We start from the raw sequence: 20,098 nt of genomic DNA, 5'->3' as shown, positions 1-20,098 counted from the left end.
AGATAGTTAGTACGACTATAAGAATTGCCACACTAAGTCAAAACCACAGACTGACAGACCCTGTACATTTTCTGACCAAGGCAGAACATGGAAACACCCCTCACCCAATTTACACATCCATATTTAGAAATAGGCTAAGGTTTGGGGTAGATGTATTTGTTGAGCATTACATGGAATCAAAAAGTTTATAAAGGAGATACAGTCCTGAAATTTAGAGTCATCTATGTCACTAGAAGGAAAATTGGCAGTTAAAACTTGAGAATTGAAAACGCAGTGAATCTTGTGGTGGAAGATGACTGTGATTAACTGTTTAAATATCAAAAAGTTATTTCACAAACTCAATCAAACATATGATGCTATTACAAGGAATTAATAATAGAATGGTCTATTGGGAAAATTTTACCTGTTGCAAACTATGGAGTATAGTTGATGGTATTATTTTAAAATTCTTTCATCAATAGTAACAAATGCACCTTGTCACGATCATGGGTCAATAATAGCAGGAAATAAGGAGTATTGCTATTTATTTTAAGTCAACTTTTCTCAAAGATCCTTCAAAAAAATACTATATTGTTTCGGACTTCCAGATCATGAGTGGTAGATTTATAATGAAACTATCATATTAAAACAGATTGTATTGATGCAGGGACTGATAAATTGGCCTTAGAATAAAGAAACCAGAAACAAACCGATGAAAATTTGATATACGACAGTGTTAGCATTAAAAGTATCCTGAGAATACTATGGATTAGTCAATAAATGGAAATATATTTTCATTAAAAAAGAAAATTAAGCTTTGTTTTGAACCACTTAGATGTCAAGAAACAATAAGGACTTAAACAGGAAAAAACAAAATTTTAAAATATTGGGAACAAAAAAGGGAATATTTTAATAGGAAATATTTTCTATAGAAGATAAACAAAGAAAAACCATAGAGAGAAGATTGGTAAATTTGATCTACCTTTAAATGAAAGACATCTGCACCACTAAATATTTCATACCTCAAAATGAAATACAAATGTGCATTGCATATAACATCGAAAGATTGCTACCTACTACAGAGTACATAACGATATATTGGAAATGGATAGAAATAAAATATAAAACATTCAGGTTAAAAGTGTCAATGAATATGGTTATCCAACTGAAAGAAGAGATATCTTGAAGTAACATAGACATTTAAAATATTTAACTTCATTTGCAATGAAGGATCCAAAAACTTAAACAGAAATGAAAATATATTTTACATCCATCAGATTAACATATGTTTTGAAAGTGACACTTTATTATATTAGCAAGAATGTGGAGTAAAGGGAGCTCTCCCACACTATTGTAAACTGAGAGAGCAATTTGTCAATATATAGTAAGTTTAAAGATACATCATCAGACTCAGAAATTACAGTAAAGTATTTACCTGAGAGGCAATCTTGCAGGGGTATCAATTATCAATGCAGAACTACATGAAGATTTTTATTGCTGTATTTTCTTATTTTCAAGGAACTGGAAATAATGTAATTTTTTATAAATAGAATGGATACATAGATTGTAGCATACTTATATGTTGGCATAGAATATTGCAGAAAAAGTTACTGCTACATGAATCAGCATGGATAAAACTAAAATGTTTAATGGAGGATGAACAAGTTATAATGGATACTTAAATTTATTTCATTTATATCAGGTTTCAAATCATGCAGATAATACTGTATAAATATATGTATAGATAAACACCTAACAAATGATATAATTTTACACAGGCTTAAGAACATTAAATTCTTAATCGAGTTCACTGCAGGAAATGGGTAAAGAAATAGAATCAGCCAAAGTGGACTCAACTTTAATATCTTTTAACTTTCAAAAAAATCTGTAAGATTGTGTCATTGAGTGAAGACTTACTAATAATCAGTTCTTTTACACAGGTGGTCTTTATATTATTTTCTACTTTGGATTGTATGTTGTAAATAGTTCACAATAAGAAAATGAGAAGTGAAACTATAAAACAATTTGATAATATAGGTAAATATCAAATAGATCATCAGTGGAAAAAAATTAATTCTCAGAGCAAAAAACGAAATAATAAAGTGAAATATAGCTTGATAATATTTAAAAATAATAAATAGTGCATTTAAAATATACAAATGGTAGAATTTAATTTTATAAGCACATATATCTTGTACCTTCAGGAAAGAGGTCTTAAATGAAAAAGAGGAAAAACAAGATAAGCACCCCAATTTGAAAATAGGCAAGGCGAAGGACCTACAAAGGAAATTCAGATCATAAATTCAAATTAGTAATAAAATATAGAAAGGTTATAATCAAATATACATACACACATATATGAATGTATAGATATAGATAAAATATCAAAATGGAATCAATTTTTAATGGAAAAACACTGATAATGAAAGGGAGGAGAAGAGCCATCATATACTGGTAGGGAAACACATAGGTTAAAAAGGAAATCATTGAAGGCTTTGACATCTCCTACAAAAGTCTTATGAATAGAGAATCCAGATGAAATGGACAACTTCCTAGAAACACAGGAACAACCTACACTGACTCAATAAGAAATATAACACCCCAACAAACCAATCACAAGTAAAGGCATTGAATCTGTCACCAAAAAACCTCCCAACAATAAAAACACAGAACCAGATGGCTTCACAGGTGAATTCTACCCATCATTCCAAGAAGAATTAATACCAATCCTGCTCAAACTCATCCAAAAAATTGAACAGGAGGGAATACTACCTAACTCATTATATGAAACCAACATCATCCTAATACCAAAACCTGTGACTATAGATACAAAAATCCTCAACAAAATACTTGCAAATCAATCCAACTGCACATTAAGAGACATATACACCATGACTGAGTAGGTTTTATTCCATTTATGCAACAGTGGCTCAATACAAAAAAATCAGTTAATGTGATATACCACATTTAGAAACAAAAACATTCTGAAAGGTAGCAATCAAAGGTAACTTCCTTAAAATGAAAAAAGAGCATATATGAAAAACACACAACTAACATCACAATGAATGATGAGAGACTTAAAGCTTTCCCTCTATGATTGGGAATAAGATAAGAATGCCAACTTGCATGACTACTATTCAACATTGAACTTGATGTTGCAGCTAGAACAATTAGGCAAGAAAAAGAAATAAAAGGCACCCAAATTGGAATGGGAGAAGTAAAATTTTCACTATTTACAGATGACATGATTCTATATGTAGAAATTCCTGAAAAATATACAACAAAGCTACAAAAGCTAATAAAAAAAGTTCAGCAATATGATGGGATACAAGATCAACAATAGTGTTTCTATATCCTAGTAGTGAGCCATTTGACAAAGAAATCAAGATAAAATTCCACTTACAATGACATCTAAAAGAATCAAATACCTAGGAACAAACTTAAACAAGGATGTAAAAGATCTCTATTTAGGAAACTATAAAACATTGCTAAAAGAAATCAAAGAAGAGCTAAATGAATTGAAGGACATTCTGTGTTCATGGGATTGGAAGGCTAGAAGTCATTAGGATGTCAGTTCTACCCAAGTTGACCTACAGATTCAATGCAATACCAATCAAAATCCCAACAGCTCACTTTGCAGAAATAGAAAAGCCAAATATCAAATTTAATTGCAAGATTAGTGGGCTTCGAATAGGCAAAAGTATCTTGAAAAAAAAAGATTGAAGTTTGAGGACTCATACCTCCTGACTTTAAAACACATTAAAAAGGTACAGTTGTCAAAACAACTTGATACTGACCTGACGATGGACATACAGCTCAATGGAATTGAATTGAGTGCTCAGAAATTGATGCTCAGATCTATGGTCACCTTATTTTTACAAGTTTCCCAAATCCACTCAATAGGGAGAGAACAGTTTTCAATAAATGGTGCCGGGAGAACTTGATATCCATGTCTAAAAAAATGAAAGAGGGACCCTATCTCACAAACTATACAAAAACTAACTCAAAATGGATTAAAAACCTAAATATGAGACAGTACCATAAAACTCCTAGAAGAAAATGTATGGAAATAGATAAAAGATCTAGTGTCAGGCAGTGGTTTCTTAGAACTTACTCCAAAGCACAGGCAATGAAAGAAAAATAAATAAATGAGATCTCCTCATATTGAATACTTGTGTACTTCAAAGGAATTTGTTGAAAAGGTAAAAAATCAGTCTACTCAGTCGGAGAATATATTTGGAAATCACCTATCAGATAAGTGTTTGATTTCCAAAATATATAAAGACATCCTACAACTGAAAAATAAAAAGACAATCCAATTTAAAAATGGTTAAAAGACCTGAATAGACATTTCAAAAGAGTAAATACAAATGTTGAAAAAGCACATGAGAAGATGCCCAACTTAACTAGCTATTATGGCAGTGCAAGTCAAAACCACAAGATGTCATTTTACACTTACTAGTTTCGTCACTGTAAGCAAACAGAAACCTACAAATGTTGGAGTGAATGTGAAGCTATAGGAACACCTATTCACAGCTGGTGGGAATTTAGAATGGGTCACCTGTTGTGGAAGACAGTTTGGCATTTCCTCGAGAAGCTAAGTACAGAACTACCATATGATAGGTAAATGTTTTTTTACCATTACTAGGTAAAAAAAACACAAAATAACTGAAATCAGGGACATGAACAGACACTTTCACACTGATGTTCATAGAGGCATTATTCACAATTGTCAAAAGATGGAAACAACCCAAGTGTCCATCAACATATGAATGGATAAGCAAAATGTGGTATATACATATGATTGAATATAATTCAGCAATAAGAAAGATTGAAGTCCTGAAGTATGTGACAGCATGGATGAACCTTGAGGATATTATGTTCAGTGAAGTAAATCAGACACAAAAGGACAAATATTGTATGATCTCACTAATGTGAACTGATTATATTAAATCCATAGAGTTAAAGAATAGAATATAGGTTATTAGGAGATAGAATGAAGGTCGAGAATGGGGAGTGGATGTTTAATGTGTACAGGATTTTTAACTAGGTTTAATTTAAATGTTTGGAAACGGAGAGCAGTGTTGGTAACACAATTTGGTGTGTGTAATTTAACCATATTGAATTATGTGTGTGATTGGTTTTGAAAGGGGAAGTTTAGAGTCATGTGTGTCACAAGAAGGAAATCTAGAGGATTACACCTAGGGCTGTATGACACAGTGAACCCTGCGGTGGACGATGACTGTGACTGCTAGAAGAAATACAAAAAATATTCTTTTGTGAACCAGAACAAATATATCTCAGACTTACACGGAGCTAATAATAGAGTGGTATATGGAAAAAATATGCACCTGTTGCAAACTATGGACTACAGTTAACAGTAACAGTTTAATGTTTTTCATCAATAACAACAAATGGGCCGGGGCGGGACGAGTGACGTGATTGGCAGAATCGTTTCGTTGCGGGCCAATGTCCTCCAGTCGTGGAGAGCAGCTCGGGCGTGAGCAATGAGCGCGTCCGGGAGGCGGGCCCAGCCACCGCCGGCGGGGAAAAGCACCGGGTAGAGGGCGCAGGTCCGGGACCAACTAATGAGCGGCTCCCTGGGGACGCGGCGGCGGCCAGCCAGGCCCGGGAGTGCGGGCGGCGGGCTCGGGCTTTGGCGGCGGCAGCGGCTCGGCGGAGCAACCGGACTCGGTGGTGAGGAAGGACAAGGTGTTGATCTTCCTCAAGGGGACGCCGGAGCAGCCCCAGTGCAGCTTCAGCCGCGCCATGGTGCGGGTCCTGCGGCCGCGGGGCATCAGCGAATACGCGGCGTACAGCGCGCTGGAAGACCCCGAGCTCCGGCAAGGCATTAAAGACTATTCCAACTGGTCCATCATACCGCGGGTGTAGCTCAGTGGCGAGTTTGTGGTTCGCTGTGACATTATTCTGCATATGCACCAGAACGTGGACCCGGTGGAAGAACTGAAAAAGCTAGGGATACGTGCCTTCCTTTTAGATGAAAAGAACGACCAAGACTCAAAATGGGGGTGGCACGGGTCCTCGCTCAGAAGAATGTTCCGCTCAGGAGAGGAAGCTTTTAGTGTCAGAAAAGCCTTACAATTTGGGGTTTAATCATTAAGACGACAACTGCTTGCACTAACCTATTCTTCAGGTGAGCAGTTGGGTGGTTTTAGTCTGGTATTTGGGCTTAGAATATTCTAAAGTGAATTATAACCTCTGCACTGTAATAATTCAATGTTGTAATGTGATATTGCTGTAAAGAAAATTTGTTCTTATATTCTCATTTACTCTTTACCTGATTCAGGAATAAAACTCGGAGCTTTTGAATCATCATTATCATTCATGGCTCCTCTGCAAGTGAGTCAGCCTGCACAGATAACATGTCTCCCCTCCCCAATTTTATAACTTTTTCTGTTAAGAAAATAAAGGACAAGAAAGAAAATATTATAACTGGGGTGATTTTTTTTTTTTTTTAATATAAGCTGCCAATTTGGTGATACCATGAGTTGTTCATTGCAAATAGTAGTAATCCTGTAAGGATTTTTGTGCCTGCAACTTTATGTTTTCCTGAATTGAGTGATTGTTATAGTCTATTAAATTTGCCTCAAAAACTGCTATCAGAAACAAAACAAAAACAAAAACAAACAAAACAAAAACTGAAAGTACCACACCAATGCTAGGTGCCAGGGGTCAATAATAGAGGGGATAAGGTGTATGTTTTGTATTGTTTTGTTTTGTTGAGTAATGGAAATATTCTATAATTGGTTGTGATGAATAACAACTCAGTGATGATACTGAGAACTACTGATTGTATTCTTGGGATGGATTGTATGTTATGAATATATATCTTAATTAAACTGTTTTAAAAGACTTATGAGGAGGTCATTGTACTGGGAAGCTCATTCCAAAGATGTTTTTAGGGAAATAATATGAGACATACCCGAGATCTTCTTTGTCAGATAAACTGTATAAAAGAAGAAAAACACCTGCTATGGTTGGCAGATATCTAGAAAATAGTTAGGAAATTATTCAGTGCTATAAAATGTAATATGCTGCATTGCAATATAATGTGGTAATTCTATCTTTATAACTTTACACAAGTATGACTACTAAAAATGGAATTTCTTGTTCTTTTTTGGTTTTGCAGAAGAATGACAGTATATTCTGTTTTATCTTTGATTTCCTGTATTTGTTTGTGCTTTAACTCATTGAGATGACACTAAACTCTTGCAAACTATTTGACACATTGTTCCAACTTCTATAAGTGAATTAAGAAAGACAAAACTACTCCATAACAATTGTTGCTGATGTTCTCACAAACACTGGGGACAATTGTTGCTGATGTTCTCACAAACATTGGGGACTGATGGCTTGATGTGCTGAGCCCTCTTGTCTTGGGGTTTGCCCCTATGAAGCTTGTTGCTGCAAGGAGAGCCTTAACCTGCTGTAATTGTGCCTAAAATTCTCCCCCTGAGTGCCTCTTTGTTGCTAAGATTTGGCCCTCTCTCTCTAACTAAGCCCACCTTGGTGGGTGATCTCACTGCCCACCCCCTGCATTGGACCCGACTCCCAGGGGTGTAAATCTCCCTGGCAACACAGGATATGACTCCTGCAGATGAATCTGGATCCAGCATCATGGGATTGAGAACATCTTGACCAAAAGGGGGATGCAAAATGAAATAAAGCTTCAGTGGCTGAGAGATTTCAAATGGAGTTGAGAAGTCACTCTGGTGAACATTCTTACACACTATGTAGATAACACTTTTTACGTTTTAATATATTGGACTAGCTAGAGTAAATATCTGAAATTACCAAACTCCAACCCAGTAGCCTTGACTCTTGAAGACAGTTGTAAAACAATGTAGTTTACAAGGGGTGACAGTGTGATTGTGAAAACCCTGTGGATTGCACTCCCTTTATCCAATATATGGAAGGATGAGCAGAAAAATGGGGAAAAAAACTAAATGAAAAATAGGGTGGGATGGGGGGGTGATGTGGGTGTTCTTTTTTTTATTTTTCATTCTGATTCTTATTCTTTCTGGTGTAAGGAAAATTTTCAAAAATAGATTGGGGTGATGAATACACAACTATAAGATGGTACTGTGAACAGTTGATTGTGCACCATGGATGATTGCATGGCATGTGATATGCAATTATATCTCAATAAAACTGAATTAGGAAAAAAAAAAAAAAAAAAAATACTCCATAACAGAAAGTAATTTGGTAATTTGAAGTGCTCATTAACAGGTCAGCAAATGAAGATATATTGCCCGCCTACATCCAAAAAATGCCTGCCTTATTTTGCAAATAATTTCTTTTGAATAAGTTCCCTTATTACTCTTTTAACATCTTTGTTCCTCAGGCTATAGATAAAAGGATTTAACATAGGACTCACAAAGATATAAAAAACAGCTACAATTTTGCCCTCTTCTACAGATGTCTCAGAAGGGGGACTCAAATGCATGCAGAACAGAGTTCCATAAAAGATGGTGACAGACATCAGATGGGATCCACAGGTGGAGAAGGCTTTGCACCTACCATCAACTGAGTGGATGCTCAGGATGGCTGTGAAGATGAAAATATAAGAGATGAGGATGATGGTAAGAGAACAAGCAAGGTTGAAACCAGCCCCCACAAACATGGCAGTTTCTTTGGCATAGGTATCTGAGCAGGCAAGGACTATGAGAGGTGGGTCCGCACAGTAAAAGTGGTTGATCTCATTGGGTCCACAGAAGGACAGACGAAGCATCAGGATGGTCTGTGCCAGACCATTGGCAAAGCCATAAATATAGGGAGCAGCAACCAGAGAGAAGCAGGTACGTCTGGACATTTTACTCCCATATGACAAAGGCTTACAGATGGCCATGTAGCGGTCATAAGCCATTACTGCAAGGATATAATAGTCAGTGATCACCAGGAAAATAAAAAAGTGGAATTGCATCAAACAACCAGTGAAGGAAATGGTTTTTCTCTTGGATAAGAAATTAACTAGCATCTGAGGAGTGACAGTAGTGGAATAACAGACATCTACCAAGGAGAGGTGACTGAGGAAGAAATACATTGGAGTGTCAAGTTTTGAGTCACTTCTGATTAACAAAATCATGGTCACATTGCCTATTACTGTGATAAGATAGATCAGTAGGAATACCACAAAAAGGACAGGTTGCAATTCAGCTCGATCTGTCAGTCCCAGGAGAATAAACTCAGTCACAGGTGTGTAGTTTTTCTTTAACATTGTATTTTCTTTGCTTCTCATGAGCTCTAAAGAAAAGTAAATAAAATTCATTGCTATGTTGAATTTATTCATAACCCCCATCATGTCATCTAATACTTCTTCCTCTTCTGTCAAACATGTAATTACATGTGACATAAAGAAATAGCCTATTAAGCAGTGACTTATAATTTAGACATCCAAACTGATATAGATCTTCTTATGTATAAAGGCAGTCTTACATTCTTTTTTTAACTGGCACCATTTCTGGAACTCTTTATGATATTGGTCCATTTACAATTCCTTGGACCTGTGGATGAAACTATTGCTTTTCTTTGAAATTGTAATCCTTTGTTGTATAGTATCTCAAATATTAGTCTGAATCTTACCTATGCCATGCCCAGCTGAATGGGCTTGGGCATAAATGAAACCATTATATGATTTCTGTATGCAACTGAATAGACTTGGGCATAAATGGAACTTATATATGGGGCATATCATTGTAGAACTGGATCTCCTTTCCCACCCCTCTGAACATCTTAACTGTTCCCTCACCCTGCAATATTTGTCCATTTTCCCCACTCTAAACTACCTCAGTTGATCCTCTTATCACCCAATCTTACTTAACTTTTAAGACAAGCTCATGATCTCCTCAGTTTTACATTATTTTCTATGTGTGTGCCATATAGGGCAAAAATTGGTCCTTGGGGATGAAAGTAAATCTTCCTGCTTTTATGTATAAAAGTGAAATATATACAGTCTGTAAACAAATACATATATGTATATGTGTATCTCTATCTATCTATAGAGAGAGACAAATATCTATATATTTAGAGATAGATATAATTTTCATAGGGGAGCAGGGGTGATTAGGGGAAAATAATGTGTAAAAAGATTCTCTTTTGGGGTAGATTGCAAAAAAATAAGGTTGGGAAACATTGCCCCAGATAATAATGACTTATGACTGTACCTCAGCCTACCTCCTTGTAAATTAATAAAAACACTGTTGTATTAATTCAACTTAAGTTATTTAAAACATTTACCAAGGTCATAGTCAAATAATAATGATATTAATCAGACAATCAAGATGGTATTTAAGATAACATGAAATGCATGTCTGGACATTTAGCCAGGATGAAAGTAAGCAGAGAAATCATCATGGAAAAATCCACATCCTCCTTCAGTGTCACATAACCAGGTATGGCAATGCTATGCTCACTTTTTGAACAGATTCATTGGCAAGTTTGGAAACAGGTCACTTTGTAAAGTATGTGGTAATCCCATCACTTAAATGGTATGCCATTGAATTAATTACTACATTCTGTAAATGAGGTCTTTGGACCCACTGATTAAGATAATAAGATGCAAGACAGGCTAAATAATCAATGGATTCATAATTATTCTGAATTTTACTTTTTTAAGCTCATAAGTTCAAACTGAATTTTTTATAATAATTGTGAAATAGACAACTATTCATTTGCTGCCAGAACAAACTCATAGAAGATTTATTGGACTTCAATTCATGATTCCTCTTATTGTCTACTGTGTATGTCTCATGATTTATATAAATATGCCAGCTTGCTCCCACCACTTAGTGTACAACAACACAAACACAGGCAGATTTCCTTGCTATTTTTAATGTCTCTATAGAAATATTAATCAAGAGTTAAAATAACTACTATCCCTAGTTATTGATCCTTGATTGTGAGAAAGTGAGGTAAGGTGAGCAAATGAACTTTCCAGGTAATTTAACTGAGTACTTTATGGTAATAACCTTCATTTAAGGAGCAGAACACCACATCCTATATGGTGTGATCAGGACTTCTCAGAGAAAAGCATTTGTAGATAGACATAAGTGGCTGTGTGGTGCTCCAGATATTGTACTTCTAAAATTCGCTTCCACCCTGAGGCTGTCTCATATAAGTGTTTGTTGCCACTGCTCAGTTCCCCGAGGAGTCTAGAAGATTGGTCTTCAGCTTTAACAAGGTAGTGTCTTCTTTACAGGTAGGCATGTTCAACTTGACGGGACAAAAGAAATTTAGATAGAGAGAGAGAGAGAGAGAGAGAGAGATAGAGAGAGATAGATAGATCCATCAACTCAAAAGTGGTCAATTCATCATGAAGTGGTTACAGCATATTTCACAATATTATGCTTATAATTACAAAGAGTAGCTTTGTTAACTCAGAAGAAATCAGAAGATTATTACATTCCACTCCTTATTTTTCTTCATGAATCAACAGAGAATAAGAATGCTTAATTATTGATAGTCAACAGAGTTTAACAGTTACTGGGAAGTATTCTGGAAGCAGAATTTCTGGGTGGAAATCCCAGCTCCTGCAGTTTCCAGCTGTGTGGCTTTGGACAAATTATTAATCTCTTTACCTTAGCTTCCTCATTCATAAATGTAGTTAATAATAGCAACTTACTACATGCAAGGGGGTTAATTCAGGTAACACTGTAAATATGCATGCTGTGTGGTCAGCACTTAACAAGCTGAAGCTACTATCATTTGGTGACAGAATCAGGTCTAGATCAGAACAAGATTCAACATCCAAGTGTGAGGTTTTTATGGTCAAGGATTTTGTCTAATCTATAGCTGCAGCCTCAGCAGCACCTAGAACAGTGCTTTCCCAATTGTAGATGGTAAATCATTGTGGATAGAATGAATGTTCTTTTGGGTCTAGTTCCCCCTACATTATGTAAATGTCATTCCACTGAACCTTTATTAATAATGGTACTCTAAGAATAGAGTATAATTGGCTACTCATTTCAATACAGGCATTTATTAATACTCAGCATATGAATTTCAGGCTTTCATTTCACATTTACTCATTAAAGATTTATTTCTACATTCTAAAATCAAAAATATATCTAATCCTACCTGAGGAAGGAGAGAGGTTTCCCAGAGACATCATGGATATGGAGAACCTGAAGTGTTTATAACCAAATTATTACATAAGGATCAAATCCCTAATGTTCAATTATTTCTAGCAGAAAGTCATTCTCACTCCTAGCACCCAATAACTTTTATTCTTCTGAGAATCCCAAATGCATTGAGGATATTATTTTTACCCCCTCTCCATGGTCATCAGGGAATTAAATCTCCTAAGTTTGGTGAGGCAACAGGATTCTTTAATTATTTTAATTTACACTTAAACATCTTGATATTTTTTGACTTGGGAAAAATTAATTACTTTGGTTTATAACATTTAAGAATAGTATACAGTATAAGGAGAAAGCTTTGGATTCTTAAAGGTTGTTGGAAAATCAATCAATGTTTGGTAAACTTGGACTAACCATTTACTGATTCCAAGCCTTGTACCATATCCTTTTAATAGAAATAATTATCCATAGGTGTATTTATATGTAAGTGTGTTGGTTATTCTCCCCTTGTGCCTCCTAATTCTAACACAGATCTAATGTCTATTCTTCTGTCTCTTGCTTTGTGCACCGGTAGTTTAACCCCTATGAGTCACAACAAAAGGGCTATTTGGTGACTAGTTTCCAACTGAGTTTGCCAATGGGAGGCACCAAAAGAATTTCAAAGGTGGGAAGGAAAGAGGTGGAATTCAATGTCTTTCTCATTCTCTTCCATATTCTTTATGAAGTTGCTAGAATGACTGCACCCCTTCAAGGAGAACTCATGCTCAGGTGTATGTTGGGGATGAAGCTAGTAAGGGACCCTCTTCCTCATTCCAGCTTCCATGGGGCTCTAGTGAGGTATCCCCTACCTTTGTCCATCCAATCCCATGGGTGGAAATTGCCCTCTGCATTTAACCTCCAGGTGCTTCAACTTCTTTGGTTGATTTCCTTAATTTTGCCCCATTCCCTACTTCTCATTAAAATGCTTTTCTGCTAAGCCATCTGAGTGGAATGTTGTTTCAGGCTGTTTCCCTGACCCAGGCCAAAGCAGCACATAGTAGTTATTCAATAAAAATGACAGCAGTTACAGCAGTAATAATAACTATTATGATGGAAATATTGTTTTTATCGAAGGTTTGTGATATTTCTGGGTCACCATTCCTGTAGTTTAAAGGGGCCATTAATTGATAACTACTCTGGGGTCCTGAATTAATTGATGTTTACACATAAGAATCAGATACTAAAATTGCAAAGAGTATTGCAGATGAGCTTGAATTTGAGAATGTGGCCTAGACATATGTTTTTTTTATTTTTTGCTCCTTTCCTTTGACTTGAAATCACTCAGACATAGCAGAGCAGCTAGATAAACTCTTGCACCCTCCTTCCCTTTCCAGAAGAGTGAACAGCCTCAGTCACCTGAGAAGAGGACATTTTGGTTCAAGCATGGCAGCTGCTATGACCCTTTCCATGATGTCACCAGTCTATATTCACCCTATCAAGGGAGGGGCAGAGGGTTGTAGGGAATGGCATCCAAAATGTTTTCAAAAATCTTTCCCTCTAATGTCATTTAAACTTTTCCCTCCAACCTTTCTAACCTTCCTGGTATCCCCATGCTGAAACATCCACTTGAAATAATTTAAAATAATCTTGAATGTAGATCCCTGAATCTAAAAATGAATTCCCTGCATCTTGTATTTATAGGTAAGAAAAAATGAAGTTAGATCACTGTTAAAGTACTGTTTATGTGAAAAGCCATTAGGTTTACAACCTTCTACCCACTATCATTGTTTAATTATCACTTTGTCTTCACTAAATATTAATTCAGCACCTAAAATTTTGTGCAGATCTCTACAGAAGATACCAAGATGAAACTGAAATTACTTCTGTCTTCAGGTCATGTAAAGTCCAGTAAAAGAAAATGAAAACCTAGAGAAGGAGGCAAAGGCCATAAAGGTAGCAAAGAAAATTGCCATTTGAGGGAAAACTATTCCAGCTGAGATCATGAAGGCACTTTCATTGAAAATGTTTTATGGTTATGAAGAGAAGAATACCTTTATAACTGCCCAAAAATTATCCCCAAATAATTGCTGGTATAGTATGTTTTTGCATTTACCAAAAGCTTCTGCATGCATCTGATGATTATCTCATAAAATAGGAGTCTTTGCATTAAAATGTGACTTTTGTGAACACATCCAGAAGGATGCATAATGATGTCTCATGGGTCATTTCTTGATTAATGCTTCAGGGATGATGGTCTTAAGGTTAGCCATTCAAGTATATAGCTTTCCCAATTTTGATATCTTTGGGAATCTAAGAAATCACTATACCTTCACTGGTAAGTCTGACTATCAATAACTCCAAAGACAAGGCATATCACATTTTTAAAAATTTATTCCTATTTCCTCTTATCAAAGAATGAAGTTAGTAGTAATTATAAGAATGTCCACATTGCATCAAAACCACAGGCAGACAGACCTTGGACTTGCTATGACAATATACAGAAGTCAGGCAGGACCTGCCACTATCTCTCTCCCCATTTACAGATTCATACTTAGAAATAAGCTAAGGTTTAGAGTAGACTTACATGCTGAGCATTCCATGGAATTCAAATAGTTCATAAATGTTACTTCCTTGATAAGTTAAATGAACATTTTCCAGTACCATTAGAAATGAATTGTGTTATTTTGATCAAGGGAATTATTCTTTTCTTCTACTGTGTTGATGTCCCTTACAAACATTGCTAAGGATTTTATTGATCTTTGGTCTGAAGTTCACAAAAACAGATTCTCTACTGCTGAGGTTTTCTTTTCATTTATTTCCTGCCTTGTATATAGTGCTTTAATCCTTCCCTATTTGCATATTAGGGTTCCTTTCAACAATTCTGTTATTTAAACTGAATATATTTGTACATTTAATATAAATGAATATAAAAATGCATTATTTAAACATTTAATTACTAATTGTCATCTATTAAAAGTCCTTACTTCTTCCATTTTGTCAGTGGTCTACCTCATGGAAGGAGAGAACAGCAATGAATGAAGGAGAAGGACTCAAAAATGTGGATTTTATCTATCTGTGGAGATGTACATCATTGGGTGTAATAGCATGTAACCCCAGTTGAAAAGTTCTTAGCACAATAAAATTTGGCTGACATTTAAAAACCCAGAGCCCTTTAGTGGGGATCAGAACACAAGAGCATTCCTGCTTGTGGTATATGGGATTTATATCCTAAAAAGTGCATGTTCTTAATCTTGGTCTGAGTTCCTGTGGGTGTGGACACAGTAAATAGGATCTTCTGAAGATGCTATTTTCAGTTAAAGTGTGGCCCACATGAATGAATGTGGGTCCTAATCCAGATTGCTGGAGGCTTTAAAAAGAGCAAGCCAAAGGGAGGACACTGAAGCTAGAAGTCAAGGGAACTTGGAAGAGGAAGGAGAGGACACTGCCATGTGACAGAAGGCAAGGGTGCAAGTCAAGGAGCCCCAAGGATCTCGGGCAGCCAGCACCAGAATGTTACTGACACTGGGGAGAAAGCATCACCTAGATGAATCCTTGATTTTGGACTTCTCCTAGTCTCAAACCCATGAGCCAATAAATCCCAATTGCTTAAGCCAACCATTGTGTGATATTTGTCATAGCAACCTGGTAAATGAAGATAATACCTTATTTCTCCACTCCAGCACATTACTTCAAAGGTAACTATACAAAAATTCTAATTTCAAAAATACTGTTTCTTTATGTGTGTTCCAAACTCAAACCCTTCAGCTGTGTGTGAGAATAGAATAGTGTGACCATAGGTAAGAGAGTTTCTTCTTTTTTCTTCCTGTTTCTTGAGTGAAGAAGACTTGAGATAGGTTCATGGAAGCTCTCATGAAAAGACCCTCTTTTCAACCATTCTCAAAACAAGAAAACTTTAAGGGCTAGAGTCAAAGGTTGGGGTATTTTCTTCTTTATAACTGATGGCTACAAGTTTTGTGAACATGGATGATGGCAAGTTCTATAATTGGGGAAGGGGTACTTTTTGAGAACATCTCATAATCCACTTTAGGGGGAAACCATATGTTATCAGAAGGAAAAACTATGTGAAAGAACACTTTTATTTGGTCAAAACAAGGCCATTTCAATGCATACTTATAACTTAAATTTGTGGAAATGTGTCCACACAAATGTGTGTTCCACCTGGGCTAGGCTGGGACACAGTCATCATTATTTTAAGGTCCATACCTGATTCAGAGGAGGTGTCCTTAAAAGAGAGATATAAATGAAGTGATGAAGGGAGTCATTCCATGCTCTGGAGAAAGGGCATTCTAGGTAGCAGGAATATCAAGTGCAATGACCTTGAAGGAGGGGAATGTACTGAGCCTGTTCAAGGAACAGCTAGAAGATCAATGTGATAGGAACAGAAGGAGAGAAGGAGAAAGCGGTAGGAAAACAGTTTGGAAAGGTAGATGGGAAGATATCACATAGGCACTGATAGACCTGGTAAAGTAACAAGCTTAGATTTTAGTTCAAGCCAAGTGGTGGAAATATATTGACTATTTCAGTTAGTCAGTAACAACAATGTTTTATGTTTGTAAGAGATCATTCCCTGATGTTGGCCAAATAAAGAATTTAAAGGGTGGAAGAAGAGAGAACATTGCAGTAGCTTAGGCTAGAGATGATTTTATCTTAGACCTCATTTATAGCAGAGGAAGTGTTGAGTGGTTTTCAGATTTGTTAAAAAATGTTTTGAAGGCAGAGCTGACAAGTCCTTCTAATGATTTGAATGTAAGGTCTATAGGAAAGAGACTGAGATGAATGGGGCTATTGGGAGATAAGAGATGTGAGATAAAAGATAGAAATTAAGTGAAGAAGCAGCCCAGATTTTCAGTTGTTAATCTGGTATGAAGGAGCTGGGATGGACAGGACACATAGGGACTGGAGAGATTCATTGCTGTTGGAGAGAAGGAGAGAAATGGGAAAGAGACTGAATTAGCACGAATGTATATGTAACAAAAAACTGAGACATATGACTCTTCTGAGATGTATGGCTCTCAATACATATGTGTTCCCCCAACTTAAAAGATGCTTGCCTTTGATAGCAGTGATGCCAAGTTGATTCAAAATCATCCAATTTCCCCATTCATCAAGCATTTCTGTCATGACCTGACTGGCTTGTGAATCAGGAGCCCAGATTCTATGGCTTATTAGGGACACAAATGGACTGAGTCATATCTTGTATGAGCTAACAGAGTTAAACTGGGAGTTGCAACACAAACTGCAAAGTATGTTTCATGGACCTCAAAATCTCTTTTTCCAATGCATTGCCCACCTTGATCTGCACCTCAAACCTTGTTATCTATTGTGATTCTTCTAAATCAGAAGGAAATCTTTTTATTTTCTCCTTTCAAAATCAGTGTGTTTTAATGCTCATTTATTTTGCCTATTCTTGGGCTGCATATAATTTTTTTTTAATAGCTGGCAAATTCTTCACTTAGTAGAGAATCTGAAGATGAAGGGAGTTCCCAAAGGCAATGCACTGAGTTTAGTCACCTGGGGTTGACCAGCTGGCCAGAACTGCAGTCCATCCTTTTTGTGGTGTTTCTTCTGATTTATTTCACAACCTGACCAAAAACCTTGGGATGATTTTGTTAATCAGATTCACTCCGAGGCTGCATACCCCCACATAATTTTTCCTCACTCATTTAGCATGTGTGGATATGTTTTACTCCACTAATGTCTCTCCTCAGATGCTTGTTAACTTATTCTCTGGGAAGAAAACCATTTCTTATGCTGGGTGTCTGGCATAGTGTTTTGTTTTTTGTGACCCTGCTCCTTACTATTACACACTAGGTGCTATGTTCTATGACTGCTATGTGGCCATCTGCAATCTACTGCAGTATAGTAATCTAATGTCCAAGCCAGTTTGCATCTGCCTGGTCACCTTCCCCTACCTGTGGGGTTCTATGGTGGGTACAATGCAGGTAATATTGACCTCCTGCCTGTCCTTTTGTGGACCCAATAACATTAGCCATTTCTTCCCTTCCAACAAACCCTTCTTAATGTAAATGAGACAATAATTATCAAATGATTATGATTACTGAATCATATAGATAATTTTTCTTTCTATATTATTGAATAGGCAGAAGTTATTACCTGAAATTACTTAAAGTCAACTGCTCTCAATCCTGTGTATACTCACTATTGTATTGGTCATTCTAGCCTAATCTCAGCCTTGTACATACTTATTATTGTAATGGTTATTCTAGTCCAATCTCAGCCCTGTTTATATTTGATATTGTGATGGTTATATTTCATCTCCCCTTGTTTGAATCCATAAAATCCCTGAACTCCTTAGAATCAGGGAGGCAGAGTTTGGGACTGATAAGCCAACTAATCTCCTGCTTTGCACATAGCAATAAACTCATTCTGTCTTTGAAGCCCCAGTGTCATGGATTGGCTGTTACATGCATCAGGCAGAGAACCCCACATTTCTTCTGTGTCATTAACCTTGATGTCCTCTGACAATTACATAAAGCAATTGCCTTGGTGTCAGCAGGGATCGACCTTGCTGGTTCCCTGCTCATCATCACCTACATTTTAATTTCCATCATCATTATGAGGCTCTGTTCCAGTGAGGGGCAGTGCAAAGCCATCTCCACCTGTGCCTTTCTCCTGACAGCTGTCACTGATTTTTATGTGTCCCTAATGTCCATCTATCTGAGACTAGTGAAGGAGCAGTGGAACAGGGAAATGTGTGGCAGTGTTTCACATTTTTGTGACTTCCATGCTGAATATCCATTTATCTACAATCTGAGACATGAGGATGTGAAACAGGTTTTGAACACAGTGTTCATGAGAAACCTTGGTAAAATGGAGAAAAGTCCAATTTCTATAGTCTCCCAATAAAAAGAAGTCTCAAACACAATCGAAAACTATCTGCCCCCTTGGATCTACCTAAAGCTGTTCTCTGGAATAGTGATAATATCTTTCATATATGCAAAGCTTGGGACTGAGTGAAATGCAAATGGAAATAATGTGAAATGAGGATTGATAGGAAACACAATAGCAAAAAATTGATTTACAATAAAGCAGGACCATATTTTCAGTCTTTCTCAACAATTAATTTTTTAACAAATAGGTCCTAATTTTTACTCCCTTGGCTGTCATCATTAAGCATCTATGATATACTTTTATGAGCAAAGTGCAGTGATTTGCAAATTTTTGCTGAATGAGAAAATTAATCATATAGCAGTTTTGTTTGATGAAAGCAGATTTTCTTCTTAAAAGAAATTAATATTTATAATTGCTGATTTTTTCCTCACTACACCTTTGATGTATTTCTGATGTCAACTTATCATGAATTTAAAACTGTATTTATTTTTTTATTTCAACAATAAACCTAATCATTTATATGCATTTATAACATAATGGTTTGTTTCAATATTTTTTCTTTAATCAAAAGAGATTTCTTACTTGGAGATTCCATTTCTAAGTTCTAAGTTTTCTTTCTCCTTGCAGGGGTTTATAATATTTTGTTCCCACAATATCTTTAACAACTACTTGTATTTTTTAAAGTTTTATTTTACATATGATCTTTCAATTCTTCTCTACCCACATACAATTTTAACCCAATGATTTCTCTAGTATGCAAGTAAATTTTGTTTTAGTGTTTCATATTTGTATATAATATAAATATATTTAATATAAGCATAATTTGAAATTAATGTTTTCTTAAGGGAATAATATCACTCAGTGTTTATATGCCACATTTTATTCATCATTAACACTTAATTTTGTTTACTTTTTCTCTGTAGGAAAATCATAAATATAAGCTGTTGCTTCTGTATCAGGTATTGTACTAAAACAAATTTCCTCAGCTTTCTACTTACATATTTATATTGCTTTTTATGTAACCAGCAAATATGTACCCAAGTTTCACTATATCCTCAAAAGCATTGGTTTTCATTTTCCTTTTGTATGCATCAAATAAATAGATATAACCAATGCAGAAGCCATTCATCCATCAGATAAAATGTATTTGAACTCAAGTTTCACAGCTT

At 35.9% G+C, this 20,098-nt stretch overlaps 1 protein-coding gene, 1 long non-coding RNA gene and 2 pseudogenes across 2 annotated transcripts; 1 reads left to right on the top strand and 3 right to left on the bottom strand.

Annotated features, from left to right (window-relative positions):
- LOC119537863 overlaps window positions 1-20,098 on the bottom strand; it is a 117,580-nt pseudogene that overhangs the window by 6,181 nt on the left and 91,301 nt on the right.
- On the top strand, window positions 5,449-6,372 carry LOC119535832 (annotated as a pseudogene).
- Window positions 8,279-9,235, bottom strand: LOC119537866 (olfactory receptor 1030-like). The gene has a single exon (XM_037840459.1). The coding sequence runs from the start codon at window positions 9,215-9,217 to the stop codon at window positions 8,279-8,281; it is 939 nt and encodes a 312-aa protein (XP_037696387.1). The 5' UTR covers window positions 9,218-9,235.
- On the bottom strand, window positions 9,231-12,215 carry LOC119537868. The gene is made up of 3 exons (XR_005217473.1): window positions 12,076-12,215; window positions 10,968-11,211; window positions 9,231-9,243 (listed from the first exon to the last, which is right to left on the bottom strand). It is a non-coding gene; the product is annotated as an uncharacterized LOC119537868 (long non-coding RNA).

Source organism: Choloepus didactylus, chromosome 6 (genome assembly GCF_015220235.1).
Source record: "Choloepus didactylus isolate mChoDid1 chromosome 6, mChoDid1.pri, whole genome shotgun sequence".
Classification (NCBI taxonomy): domain Eukaryota; kingdom Metazoa; phylum Chordata; class Mammalia; order Pilosa; family Megalonychidae; genus Choloepus; species Choloepus didactylus.
The sequence above is the reverse complement of the archived record's forward strand: the minus strand, read 5'-3'. Positions and strand labels throughout refer to the sequence as shown.

Coding starts and splice junctions, on each gene's coding strand:
- LOC119537866 (XM_037840459.1), bottom strand. CDS start 9,217: ATGTTAAAGAAAAACTACACACCTGTGACTGAGTTTATTCTCCTGGGA.